General features: G+C 44.9%; 1 protein-coding gene across 3 annotated transcripts in view; it reads right to left on the bottom strand.

Moving 5' to 3' along the window:
- Positions 1-3264: 3264 nt before the first annotated feature.
- The window catches only part of PTPN3 (protein tyrosine phosphatase non-receptor type 3), a 182705-nt gene continuing 171837 nt past the window's right edge, over positions 3265-14132 (bottom strand). For all 3 annotated transcript variants that reach the window (XM_049896274.1, XM_049896275.1, XM_049896276.1), the window contains exons 23-26: positions 11754-11882; positions 11152-11297; positions 10496-10631; positions 3265-8496 (exon numbers count right to left, since the gene is read on the bottom strand). In XM_049896274.1, the coding sequence (XP_049752231.1) occupies positions 8419-8496; positions 10496-10631; positions 11152-11297; positions 11754-11882 (489 nt within the window). In that variant the 3' untranslated portion in view covers positions 3265-8418. The remainder of the gene's footprint in view (positions 8497-10495; positions 10632-11151; positions 11298-11753; positions 11883-14132) is intronic.

The following is a 14132-nucleotide window of genomic DNA, read 5'->3' on the forward strand; positions in this document are numbered from 1 at the left end:
CCCTCTTCTTCTGCAATAATACTCCTGAATTTTGGCTGGATAGGGTGTCGTCCTCAATAAAGGCTGCATTTCCTAACCTCCCTTGCAGCTAGGTAGGTGTGCCCATATGTTTAAGTTCTGCAATTGTGTATAGAGCGAGTAGTAAATGCAACTTTTAGGAAGTGTCCTTAACGGGAAACATTCCTTTTTTTCTCCCCTTTCCTCTTTTTTGGTGGCTGGAATGTGGATGCAATGGCTGGAGCTGGAGTGGCTATTTTGGAGCATGAGGTAGAAGCTGTGTGTTGAGAATAGTGGAGCAACCAGATTGGAGGAGCCTGGGTCCCTGATGATCATAGAGTACTTATTCCAATTCCGGACTGCCTGTGTTTATGTGAGAGAGAAATAAATGTCTATTTCGTTCAAGCTACCTTAACTTTGGTTTTCTGATTCAGCATTTGATACCTGAAAAGGGATGATGCAAATAACATCTAAAATGTGGTGTTGGCTAAGTGGAATTATAGGTCAGCAGATGACGAGGATACAATCTTTTTATATAATGGCTAAACAATTGATGAAATTGTCATCTGTGGTAGCTCGTGGAATGGACCACATGTGGACTGAGGCCACAGCAGTAGAAGAAATGGTGCAAGAGATGCGAAAAGAGTGAGTGTTTACTTCTTGTTGCTTTTCACGAAGTCCTATAAAAGTGAGATGAACCGGGGCTAGAGCCAGCCAGACTGCAAGCAGAGATGGGAGAGAATCCAGCTTTGCTAAGGGAGGCCCTGTTGGCAGCCTGCACTAAGTTGATTAAAGTCTTGAAGAAATGAAAATGCCAACAGTTTCTGTCCTCCAAACTGCAGCTGTTAAGAGCGTTGGCTCTGAGGTGGCAGTCTTAGCAGGAGCTAAGACTAGGGCAGCAAGCTGTTTTCAAGGCTTCTCTGCCAGAAAATGTTGACTCCGAAGATCAGATTAAGGATGTTGTCTTACCCCCAAGCTTCTCCTTCAGGTGGCCTCAAGGTAGCACCTTTAAGTTGAGAAAGAAGCAGAAGCAGGGCACAGAAGCCAGTAAGCCAAACACCAGCGCCTAGGCTAGTTCTTGGCTGTGCATACTTGATGGGATTCTATTGGCAAAGAGACCACAGCCTGGTCTGCAAGAAACATGCAAGCAACCCTGGGGACTCAAAGCCCCAAATTGCTCCAGGAGTAAGCAAGCTACAAAAGCTATGTCATTCTCAAGCAGGTCACCCATGGCAGTCCCACCTCTGATGTGGCTATGGAGCTCAGTGGACAAGGAGCTCCTTTTAGAGAGCAGGGCTGGGGCTGTGGTGGGCTATTCAAGACGTATGGTACAGCCAGAGAAGGGCTTCTTCTCTGTCCAGTGGGATTTGGTAACCCCTATGGAAGGAACCCTGGGGGCGTAGTGGTTAAGTGCTATGCTGCTAACCAAAAGGTTGGCAGTTCAAATCCACCAGGTGCTCCTTGGAAACTCTATGGGGCAGTTCGACTCTGACCCATAGGGTCACTATGAGTCGGAATCAACTCAATGGCAATGGGTTTTTTTCTTTTTTTTTTTTATGGGGCAGTGGGAGGAACCCTGGTGGTGCAGTGGTTAAGCACTCAGCTGTTAACTGAAAGATCAGCAGTTTGAAACCACCAGCTGCTCTGTGGGAGAAAGATGTGGCAGTCTGCAAGTTTCCAAGATTACAGCCTTGGAAACCCTGTAGGGCAGTTCTACTCTGTCCTATACGGTTGCTGTGAGTCAGAATTGACTAGATGTCAACGGGTTTATGGGACACTGAGGAGTCCCTTGGTAATCCAGACTGTTAGCCACTCAGCTCCTAACCAAAAGACTGGAGTTTGGGTCTAGCCAGAGGTGCCTTGGAAGAAAGGCTTGGTGATCTGCTTCTGAAAAATCAGCCATAGACCCCTATGGAATGCTGTCCTACTGTAACTCACATGGGGTAGTGATGAGTCAGTCAACCCAACAGCAACTAGTCTTTTTTTTTTTTTTTTTAATGCAGCAGTGACAGCCATATTTCCTATTTTTCTCTCTTAGGAATGAGTTTTCAATGGCTGTTTTCCTGTTTCTACTTCACTACTGTTTACAGGCTCTGTTGTCTTTTAGTTTATAGGTCATTAGACTATAAGAAGCCACTCAGAGTTGAGGAAGAAGACTGCACATTGTCTAAAGACCTGGAACTTAAGTTAAATGCTGTAATAGGATGGAGTTTGTCTCCCTTGGAGAGAGGAGGAATGGGCTCTATGGGGGGGGGGGGGAAGAAGGGTGGCCAAAGTGTTGAGTCATGGCTGAGACCACTAATTGTCCCTCAAAATTCATTCTTTCTCAGATATAGAACCATTTCACTTTAGTTAGGCACATGGCTTCTTGGAATAAAAATGACCTTTCCCAGACCCCTTGCAGTAGGAATGGCCTGTGACTAAGCTCTGATCAACTGGATGTGGGCATAAGTAATGTGTATATCTTCTAGGGCACATTGCTAAGGGAAGAGGTCTTGCTTTTCCCCTCCCTTTCCTCTGTTCTCCTAGCTGGAACATGAACATGGTTGGGGCAGACATCTTGGTCCCAAGGTAGAAGCTATACACTGGGGATGGGAAAGCAAGAAGTCGGAAGGAAGGGGGACTCTGATGACCACGGAGGCATCCTAGCAGCCTGCATTAGAAGGTAAGTAAGCACCTATTTTGTATAAGCTACTGTTGTCACTGGCAGCTGAAGAACCCAATTCTGATCTTGACTTTGCCACCCAAGGTCAAGGTGGAGAAGGTAATGCGTGTGGAATGTCATGCTCCTGACCAGTGGGATGGTGGAGATGGGCAGAACATTCTCCAGAACAGTTAAAACCCATTGCTGTCAAGTTGATTCTGACTCAAAGCGAACCTATAGGACAGAGTAGAACTGCCCCATAGGGTTTCCGAGGAGCGGCTGGTGGACTTGAACTGCTGACCTTTCGGTTAGCAGCCATAGCTTCCTGTAGCTCTTAACCACTGTGCCACCAGGGCTCCATTCAAAACAGTATTTATTAAGATAAGTAAATAAAGGCAAACAAAATAAGAAAACACTTCCAGAAAGCAAGACAATTATTGAAATAAAAATGTCAGCAGACAATAATAGTGTTGCATAGCTTGAATGTTTTTATATTGATTGAATTGTTTTTCAGTGGTCACTGACAAAACAGGTTAGAATGAAAAACATTTCGAATTTACAGAAAAAACATTGATCAATTAAGATACTTTTCTTTTTTTAAATATTTTATTGTTTTAGGTGAAATTTACACGGCAAATTAGGTTCCCTTTTAACAATTTTTATACAAATTGTTCCTTGTCAATGGTTACAGTTTTTACAATATGTCAGCATTCTCATTATTTCCATTCTGTTTGTTCTGTTTCCATTGACTTAGCTTTTCTTCCCCTCCTTGCCTTCTCATCTTTGCTTTTGGGTAACTGTTGACTGTTTGGTCTCGTAGCTAATTATTTATGAGAGCACATTACTCACGGGTGATGTTGTTTATTTATAAGCCAATTTATTATTTGGCTGAAAGGTGACCTCCAGAAATAGCTTCAATTCCAAGTTCAAAGGGTATCTTACGGCAGTAGTCTTGGGGGTTCCTCTAGACTCTATCAGTCCAGTAGGTCTGGCTTTTTTGGAAATTTGAGTTTTGTTCTATATCTCTCTCCCATTCTGTCCAGGACCTTCTATTGTGTCCCTGGTCAGAATGGTAGGTAATGGTAGCTGGGCACCATCTAGTTCTTCTGGTCTCAGGTTAGAGGAGGTTTTGGTTTGTGTGGGGTATCAGTCCTCTGGACTAGTTTCTTCTTGGAGCCTTTGAGTTCCTTCATTCTCTTTTGCTCCGTACGAGTAAAGACCAATACAGGCAGTCCCTCAGTTAAAAACACCTGACTTATGGGCAACTTATACTTGCCTTTTAATGTTATGTAAATTTGCCCTCACTTCGAAATGACTGAACCAACCCTATCCACAACTAATTTTTTTTTTAATTTTTATTGTGCTTTGAGTGAAAGTTTACAAATCAAGTCAGTCTCAGACAAAAATTTATATACACCTTGCTATATACTCCTAGTTGCTCTCCCCCTTATGAGACGGCACATTCCTTCTTCCCACCCTCTATTTTCATGTCTATTCAGCCAGCTTCTGACCCCCTCTGCCTTCTCATCTCCCCTCCAGACAGGAGCTGCCCACATAGTCTCATGTGTCCACTTGATCCAAGAAGCTTACTCCTCACCAGTACCATTTTCTATCTTATAGTCCAGTCCAATCCCTGTTGGAAGAGTTGGCTTTGGGAATGGTTCCAGTCTTGGGCTAACAGAAGGTCTGGGGACCATAACCTCTGGGGTCCTTCTAGTCTTAGTCAGACCATTAAGTCTGGGCTTTATATAAGAATTTGCGGTCTGCATCCCACTGCTCTCCTGCTCCCCCACAACTAATTCTGCATCATTATCACCTTCACTTGTTGCCTGTGCAGTTTTTAAATCATTGAAAAGGCTTTAAGCCTTTTCTTGCACTAAAACAAAACAAAACAAAACCCATTGCCATCAAGTTGATTCTGACTCATAAGGACCGTTATAGTAAGGCTAAATAAGAACCTGTGTGCACCTGTTCCGACTTACCTACAAATTCTTGAAGACACATTCAGGAACAGACCTCGTTCGTAACCCAGAGACTGCCTGTAGTTATATCTTAGGTGGCCACTAGCAGGCTTTTAAGACCCCAGATGCTATTCACCAAACTCAGTTGTAGAACATTATCTTTGTGAACTATGTTATGCCACTTGACTAAGTTGTCCCCTGTAAGACACTTTTCAATCTCCCATGACTTAACACAAATCCTTTAGTTGCTCCAAACAGAATGTGAGCTATAAAGATGGCAGAACAACTTGGCCATCGGACTTGCATGCGTTTGGTTCCCCAGACCATCTTTACTGAGACTGGTCTCGGTTTTGGATGACAGACAAGGACCAGTGAATAGTAATCCTTGTCTTCACATTCAACAGTGCCTAGCTCTAAGGTACATTCCCTGGTGGACAAGAACTGTGATAGCTCTATTGCAGCTTTGGTTTAGGATTAATTTCGATTTTCTGGAATCTCAGTCCCCCACAATGTTAAACCTGGAAAGAACTAAAGAGCTCATGTAATCTAGCCCAATCTTCCCCTTTTATAGGTGTGCATACATGTGGGCCAACAGGCAACACATCTTGCTTAAGCCTCACTTTAGATCCAAGTCCTGCCTCTTACAATCTTTTCCCATGATGCTGCCTCTTCATTGCCTCTGGAGGATGAAGAGGCCTGTTGCTTGCCCTAGAATAATAATTTCTGAGGAATTAAAAATGTCAAATGCATCTACACTAATCTAAAGGCATATTATAAGTTACTGTGGGAGGAACTTAAGACCAGTAGAAGTTTGTGATCCAAACACCCCTACCCCCACCCCAACTGAGTTGAATCTTTCTCTCTGGAAGGTCAAAACACCAAGTGCAGGTCTATAGAGTGGCACCAGGAGGGATCTCCCATCTTGATTAACTCAGCACATCAGTGTGTCTAATTAAACTTCCTGAGAGCACCAGAACGTAGGATGTAAATGTCTTCTCCATTCACACCCAGCCAGATCTCCCAGGCAAAATATTTATCCCGATTCTGATGAAGTTCTTCACTTATGACTAAAAAAGGTTTCTTGAGTATAATTGCTTAAGTGTACAAGGTGGTAAAACCGGAATCTTGAGCTACAGAATTTCATTGGTAATATCTACAGTATTTACTTGTATATTTTGCCCCTGTGGATAGTTCTCTTGGCTTGTTCTTTCCCATTATTACACGGATTTTCTTTCTGGCAACATCTGCTGAATCTGAACTGCTGACCAGCACAGTGGCAGGAAAAGACTGGCTACAATCTTTGGTAAGCTTTTTAGAAATTTATATGCAACAATAGTGGCAGCATTTCTGCAACCATATTAAACAACTTAATTTGTTTTTTAAAAAAATACAGCAAATCTGCAAAAGCAGGGACCTGAGTAAGGCAGAAACCTGTCAGAGAAGGAAAGTTCAAATATTTTCCATTAAAACGTGAAGTGTGGGAAAACTTGTGAGACCCGGAAAAACAAGGCAATCCCGTCGAGTTTCAGCTATCACAGGGTTCACTGTAATAATAAAACACAAACCTCTAGACACATTTAGACTTCTCAGGCTTTTAGCACACTATGCATTTTCATCAAGTGGCAATCATTTGCTAAATATCCCGACAGCATTGAAATTTATGCTAGTGCTCCCCCTTCCCTCTCATTTTTTGGTGCTTTGCTGATAGAATTTTTCTGAGGCTGAACTGAACAAAGGTGCTGGTAAGATATTCCTTTGTGCTATTGTTTTCCCTAGAAGCAAAACATTTTTCTCTTATAAAACCCTAGATAACTCTATTTGGTATGTTTTGGGGCTAACTGCTAACAAGTTAACTGTCCAAGTAACCCATCTACGGTGGTATCAGTTATATCCCAGCTGATGAAAATTCACATTAGTAACATGATCTTACCCAATCCTCATAATCAACCTAATGCATAAGTATTGTTTCTCCCAGCTTACAGTTGGGGAAATAGAGGCAGAGCTCTTACGTGATTGGGACTTGAACTAATGAGCACTGAGTCGGGTCAAGTACCAAATCTCCTACCCCTTAGCTCCAAAATTTCCTGCTACGTTCTGCTAGCTCTTCTTGTTTCACAGTATGGGGTTACAGCACTGTATAACACCTCCCTTTCATCTCTCCCATTTAGCTGTAAAATATTGGTGAGGAAAAGATGGGAAGTATGCAAGTAAGTCTGCTAGGTCTGGACATAAAGAACCCTCAGAAACCTGGCCCCTGCTATATAGGTCTTTTTATCCATCTTGCAGCCAGGAAACTACGAAATTGGTCCAGAGTTGACTAAATAGCAAAATGGCTTCATTTATGTGCATTATAGTATGAAAGCATCCTTTTCTATAAATACTATTAAGAAACTGGCTTAGCTTCCTCTTCTGGATACACAAAAACAGCTATTTAAAAATACCACATTAAAATTTTTACGTAATTTATTTTCCTTAAATAATAATTTGCTACAATCCTGTCACAAATTTAAAAAAATTTAACACAGTATTAACAAAGGCAGAATTCTTCAAGGACAATCAAAATCATGGTGCACTTAGAATAAATTAACATCAAATTGTGTTTATATTCAGATAGTCTGATCCTCTCCTTTGAAATGAAATGGAGACCACTGCAACTGAGGGTGAAAGCACACATTTGTTCTTCGATACAGAGACTCATTCTTCATATAAACTCAACTGTAATTTGAATCGAGTTAGGAATCCTGAGAAACACTCACCCATGGGCGCACACGCACATACACACACCCACGGACGACCCTCCAGAAGCTGGGTTTCCCATGGTTCAATTACTAGATCTTTCTGAGAAGGGCCACAGATTCTGAATATTTAGATGATGTCATCTCGTATCCCCTCACAACAATCATCATGTTTCAAGTGTAGTAGCTTGAAGTAGCAGCAATACATGTAGTAGATTCAGTAGTAAATGATTCCAGTCCTGGATTCTGAGTATATAGCACGCGCTGCAGAGAAGCGAGAGACACCTGCTTCTAAAACTAACAAACACGACGACGACAAGACTCCGAGAGTCCTAGTTCTCAGAGTCTCAGTCGAAAATTCACCAGAACATAGCATCATTATTCCGGTGCAGGCACTGCGTATGAACCCCAGAGGGTCATTAATGCAGGGAGGAAGTGCGGGGGAGGGGGTGGGTTGGGCATGATTCTCAGGAACATGACCACTGGAACTGACAGGGAGATGGCACAAAGGAAGGGAGGGCAGAAAAGGTACTGCTCATTCTTTAGCCTGAACCCCACCCTCTTGCTGTTGTAGGACATTCATCAGGGGTTCCTTAGCATCAGAAGTGTGCCAGCTCTAATTTCCAGCTCCACTTAGAAGCACAGAAAGCTCAGCCCTTATACTCCTATATATATACACACACACACAAAACATCCACGCAACCCTAAATAACCACACCACCTTGTTTCTGGGAGGTCAACAGCATTCCTGGCATTCCTTCTGCGTTGCCCAAGGGTGGCTTACAGGGGTATGGTAATGTCTAGGTAGGAGGCATTAGGACAGGCTCCAAACTGAGATCCCTTTTGCTTATATCTCTCCATAGGGATAATGGGTCTAAGTGATGCTATACATGACAGCATGCGTATCTACACAGTTCCTATATACATGATACCTTTCTACAGAAATTTAAAGTGCCTGCGTTCAAATGTGCTCATTCCTTTCCCACAGCCTGCACAGATTCCTCTTGCTGCTTTCAGAGAGAAGGTCTGTCCTTAAGGAGGATGCTCTTGGGAAAGAGGAATGAATATTTTCACAGTTGCCTTAACTGGGATTCAGCATTTGGACTAAGCCTTCTTCATACACACGAAGAATTGCTTCACACACAAACTTGTACTGGCTCTGGAAAAGAAATACAGCAGTCAAGTCAGGCAGCTCCAAAAGCGTTGTACAATACCACGTGTGTGGTTACTCTTTCCTGTCATTCACAAACACTCACTGAGCACCAACACCGGATCAGGCCAGACCCTATGTTACATGTCGGGGAAACATGTGCAGAAGACACACCTGTGAACTAACAATAATTCCTATCTGATGAGGGTGCAGGGGTGGGGGAAGTGCTCCAAGAGGGGTGGGCACTGTGTCATGGAAACACAACAGAGGGAGAAACTAGCTACCCAAGGGCATCAGGGGAGGTTGCAAAGGGTAAAGGTCGCTGCAGGGTGGCCATGCTGGGCAGAAAGAGCAGTGTAAGAAAAAGTGGAGGCCCCACATACTAGGCACAGGGTGCCTATGTGACCAAAATTAAAAAAATTTATTTTTTTTATTTTTTGGAAAAAAATGTGACCAGCCCCCATTAAAAATCCTGGGTCCTGAGTCTCTAATGAATTTCCCTGGTAGACAGCATTTCACATGTGTTGTTACAATTCGTTGCTGCAGGAATTAAGCATATGCTGTGTGCCTCCACTGGGAGAGGACTTTGGAAGCCTGTGCCTGGTTTCCTCTGGACTATCCCCATGTATCTATCCCTTTGCTGATTTTGTTTTGTATCCCTTTGCTGTAATAAATGACAGCTAAAAAAAAAAAGTATGGAAGTCCTTTAGTCAGGGCTCACTATTCTGGCCCAGACTACCTGGTGTGGGGAGGAGAAGTACTTGCACAGGTGGAACGCCACCTGGTTTGGGGGGCCTGATGCTGGTTAGGAACCTGGATTTAGTCTTACAAAGGACAACAACCACTGAAAGCTGTTACACGGAATAAGGCTTTTAATATTAGCAAATACCTAAGAAACTTATTTTAGTGAAGTGTACAGGGTAAAGGAAAGCATTTTAGGCAGAGATATGCCAGCTAGAAAATCTACCAAGACAATGCATTTTTTCCCCCTTTTTTTACCAGCAATGAGGTCTTCCATACCACAAAACAGGGTAGAGAGTATCCTTAATAACAAAAGTCAATTTTTTTCCCTTATCCAGAATTCCTGGTTATAAGCTAATATAAAGCCTCAAGAGCTCAAAATCTATTAGGGAAATCATTTAAACATTGCCCACAAGCCTGTGAGGATATATTGCTGGCTAGGATGCAAAATTCTTGCTCCTTTCTTCACTAACTCCTTTTCACCTATCTGGGGGGTTGTGCCTGAGAAGCTACTCTCCAGGAAGCCTTCCTTGAGCTCTCCAAGTCTGCTTTAGGCACCTTTCCTCTGAGTTCTCAGACCCCACTAAACATCCCCTGTCACTGATGGGACTTATAATTGATGAATCCAGTTCTCCTACCAGATATAACCCTGGTCTCTCCTGTTTGTGCAATTATCTGTTGAATGAACGGATGAATGAACATAGGATGGTATCCATTTTGCAGATGGGGAAACTGACGCTTGGAGAGAGGTTAAGGGACTATTCAAAGGTTATCCAGTATATGGTGGAGCCTGAGCTATGCTCTTTCCACACTGCTACACTGTCTCTCTGGTAGTCCTGGGGAAAGCCACAAGGCTGCCTCTTGGGGACATTTGCAGTACCAAGAACTCGGGTGCTACGTAGTAAGTCGTAAGTTGGAGAGAGCCCAAAGGAGGAGGGAGCGGGGCTGTGTCAGAGTCTGCCCAGTCGAAGGGTCACCTAGAACATGTGGGTGGCTGAAATCTCCCAGGTGGCCTTGCTTACTTCAGAAACTGACAGGAAATGAATTACAGAGGCAGCAGAAGGAGGGCAGCGAAATGTAGAGGTTAGATGGGTGTGGGCTTTGGAGTGGCTCAGCCCCAGACAAGCTCTCAGACCCTGGGCAAGGGGCTCAATCCCTTGAGCCTCAGGCTCTTGACCTGCAGAGCCCTGACTGCAGCCTGGCCCAGGGTCAGCACTTGGTAGGTGACAGCCACTGCCAGCAGGTTTATGACTGAATTTCTACTCACTGATGTCTGCACCATCATGGCGCGCTGGTCTCGCATTTTCCGGACAATATCCAGTGGGGAGACAGGCAGGTTCTTCTCAATTAAGCACATGGCTGTTTCCATAGTGACCAACACACCAGTGCGACCTATTCCAGCACTGGAGAGGGGAGAGATGGAAACACTTGGGATTTGCCCAAGCAGCACTTCTGCCCGGCCCAGCTTAACTCCTACCCAGTTCCCACAGTTACTCAGAAAGAGCTTTCCTCTCCTGATCTCCCAGAATACAAACACACCCCCCTCCAGGCGTTCTCTCAGACGTGCCCAAAGAGCCTATTCTCATATATTCTGATACCAGGGGGCTTAAGGACCAATGGAAAAAAACCCACTGTTAAGTGCAAAATCCACCCCCTTCTTCACATCTATTGTGAAGGTTAGTAGACAAAAGAACGAAGGTAAAGATGAGGGTGGGACTCTCTTCTGCAGTTCTGCATTATGTTTGGAAGTCTGTAATGTCAGAAAAATTCCCAGTCTTTTGAAATAGTAAAGAAATAAAGTAAACAGAACTTTGTAAAAGCACACAGCCTTGCAGGGTTGAGGGTAGGAATGTTGTTGGCCAACTTTCTCCAGGCCTTTCCCAAAGGAATACATGTATTTAAAAAAACAACAAACCACAGTACCTGCAATGAACTAAGACGGGCTCATTGTCTACTCTCAGGGACCGCATATAATTTACAAATTCCAAAAAGTCTGAGGAATCATCGGGAACGCCGTGGTCAGGCCATGCCACATACTGGAGATGGGTGACCCTGTGCTCTTCTCCTGTCTGGGGAAGACATGGTGTCCTTGGTGAGTCGATATAGACGAGTGGGCAAGCAGACCCCAGCCCCACCCAGCCACCAGCCAGGACAGCCCCGTCTCCTGACACATCTTCTCCCACGGTGCATGGTCCTGCTGGTGCTGGGCTTGCTGGGCTTCCTGCCCACCCATCCACCCACCTACTCTCTCAAAACACTCTCTCGCCAGGACTGCCTCCTTGACTGCTTCTGCCCACAGCTATCTCTTCCTGTTGGCACCTGTGGTACTGGCCATGAGGACCACGCATGACTGCCTCTTGTCCGGTCAGTCTTGTATTATTACTGAAATGCTCACTGGAGGAGATGTAGATCCACAAGTATAGCCCAACCAGGACCACAATGAATGCAGACTTAGTGCCTATATCTAAGCTGTGCCCTCCCCAGGCCACCCACCACCAGGCACTGCATTGCCAGGCACTGCTCACCTTGCTGTTGGTGACCAGCATTTCTCGGAACACATAGGCGATGGTGCAATCCTCCGACTGGCACCGGATGTGGAAGCCACCATGTTCCGCAACGTCAGGAGGGTCGGGCCAGTACTGGTGACATTTGGTCTGTAGGGGAACCACCGTGTGTGAGTTGGGTAGGGCCTCAGTAACCTCCTCTGTGGGTGTGTGAACCCAGTGGTTAGCCATGACAGGCTGGTTGGGTGTTTGAACAAAGTCCTCTCATTGCTCACACCCAGATACTCTGAGTGTGGCTAGGAGAAAAGAAACTCAATGAGGCTGATCTGCATTGTGTAGCTTCTCTGGGGGAGTGGAGGAACCTCCTTCCTCTTTTGGAGACTGTGGTGAGGGTCAGCCTGACAGGAGCCAGACCACAGCCCTCCAGTCAGAGCTGGGCTAGGGCTTGGAGGTTGAGTACAAGAGATTCATTTTCATCGTCAGGGCATGCCACAGCATGGGTGTTAATTTGTGATGACTTCTCTACCCTAAACTCCTCCCACCCCTAATCAAGCCTACTCCAGTTCTTCAGGTCCCCTCTCTGCTCTCAATGCCCTCTCTCTCTACCTTATCCCTCCTCCACCATCCACCTCCCATCCTCTTGAGGCAGAAGACGTCGGGCTATAATGGGCCACATGACCGTGAACAAGCTACTTAAGCTCTCTGATTCTCAGAATCATCACCTGAAAGATGGGGACAGTACCTGTGTCACAGATGGGGGAAAGGCTGCCTCATTGTGGGGCCAGGGCAATGGGGGCCATTATTATTGCTGTACTTATGGGCTCTGTGTCAATTTGAGCAGGGTTGACCAGGGATTTCACAGATGAAATCGTAGATAAAAGAAATCCCCAAATGGAGATGAATAACCCTTCTCACTTGAGCAGCATGCCCTGGGCCTGCAGATGTGTTCACCAACTATGGCTGGCAGAACTGATGAGTATTGTTCCTCCCCAAAGAACAGACAAGGAAACCCCCGGGGCTCAGCAGGAGTGAGTGCAAGGGGTGACCCAGTCAGTGCTCTCCCTACCGCACACCCCAGTGTCTCTGGTTTCCCCGTAGACTCACTGTTTTCCATTCACCCTTTCCAGACCCTGTAGCTTGTCCCATAAGACACCTTAGTGCCTGTCTATAGCCTCAAAGCAAAATTCCGAGGCAAGCTGTCCATCCCATCATAGTTCCTTCTGTCAGTCAAATTCTAGCTAAGAAAATTAATATTTTCCAAGCCTATATTTGGGCAAACTTATATAAAAATTATATTTGCTTATCACTGTAAGGGGGTATGGTTTGTTGGGAAACAGCTTTTCTATTCTTATTTTCAAACACCACGGCGACTACTGAAATTAAGGTATGTTGCTGGAAATCTGGGTTTAAGATTCTACCTTTACATCTTAAACATGGGCACCTCAGTTAGTAGCCACTTTCCAACTTTGCTTAGCGGTGAAAGGGCTGCTATCTGCAGAATCCAGGCAGAGTGGACAAACGTGGGCCTACACCTGCCTCATGCGTAAGGAGGTGCAAGTCCCTGCACTGCAAAGGTCCTGCAACCTCAACAACTGGTGGGCAGATAGTCTCTGAAGTGATCAGCCATGCAAGGCAGAGCTACAAATATCTGTGCTCCAAAGAGTCCCCTTATTCCAGAGTGAATGTGACCAGGACTGGGCTCTCTCTTTATCCCTGACCAAATTTAGTCTTTAGGTCTATTTGGGTCTGAAAGCATGAATAAACTGAAGCTGCCAGAGATGAATCAATTTGTTTCAGGTCATCCAGGTAGGAAGTGGGGCAGAGCTGGAATTTCACTCTAGGACTGTGATCTTGTGGTGAGGATGATACAAGGTGAAATGACACAAAAATTGTCCTATGAAGAAAGGTTGTGAGGATGACAGAGTTAACATATGCAGGGGGCCTAGCACTGTAGGGAAGAGTTGCCGGTGAACAAAGAAGACAGTAAAGGTGCTAGGTCAGTATTGGCTGCTCTGAGCTCAGCTGGGATGGCTAAGCTGTGGCCAGGCCACAATCCCAGGGCAGATGCTGCCAGAAGAACCCAGAACATTCTCTCTGTAGGGAATGCAGGCCTGTGAGGGGACTGTTTCTCTCCTTCTAGTTCTAAGTATGGCTTTGGATGAGAAGAGGGTTCAAGAAGTGAGAGCTGATCATGGAAGATAGCTTCTTAAAAGATCTGGTTTTCTGGACCAGAAGGTACAACACTGGAAATCTGGGTTCCTGATGGGAAAAGAGCATTATTTCAGGAAGACGAAGAAATTTAGGTCTGGGTGGGAGAGTCATGGACACAAGTAACCTTTATAGTGCAATGCTTGTTTTCTTGCTCATGAATAAGGTGGAGTAGATGTCCTGGACAGAGGG

This window comes from Elephas maximus, chromosome 9 (assembly GCF_024166365.1).
Source record: "Elephas maximus indicus isolate mEleMax1 chromosome 9, mEleMax1 primary haplotype, whole genome shotgun sequence".
Classification (NCBI taxonomy): Eukaryota; Metazoa; Chordata; class Mammalia; order Proboscidea; family Elephantidae; genus Elephas; species Elephas maximus.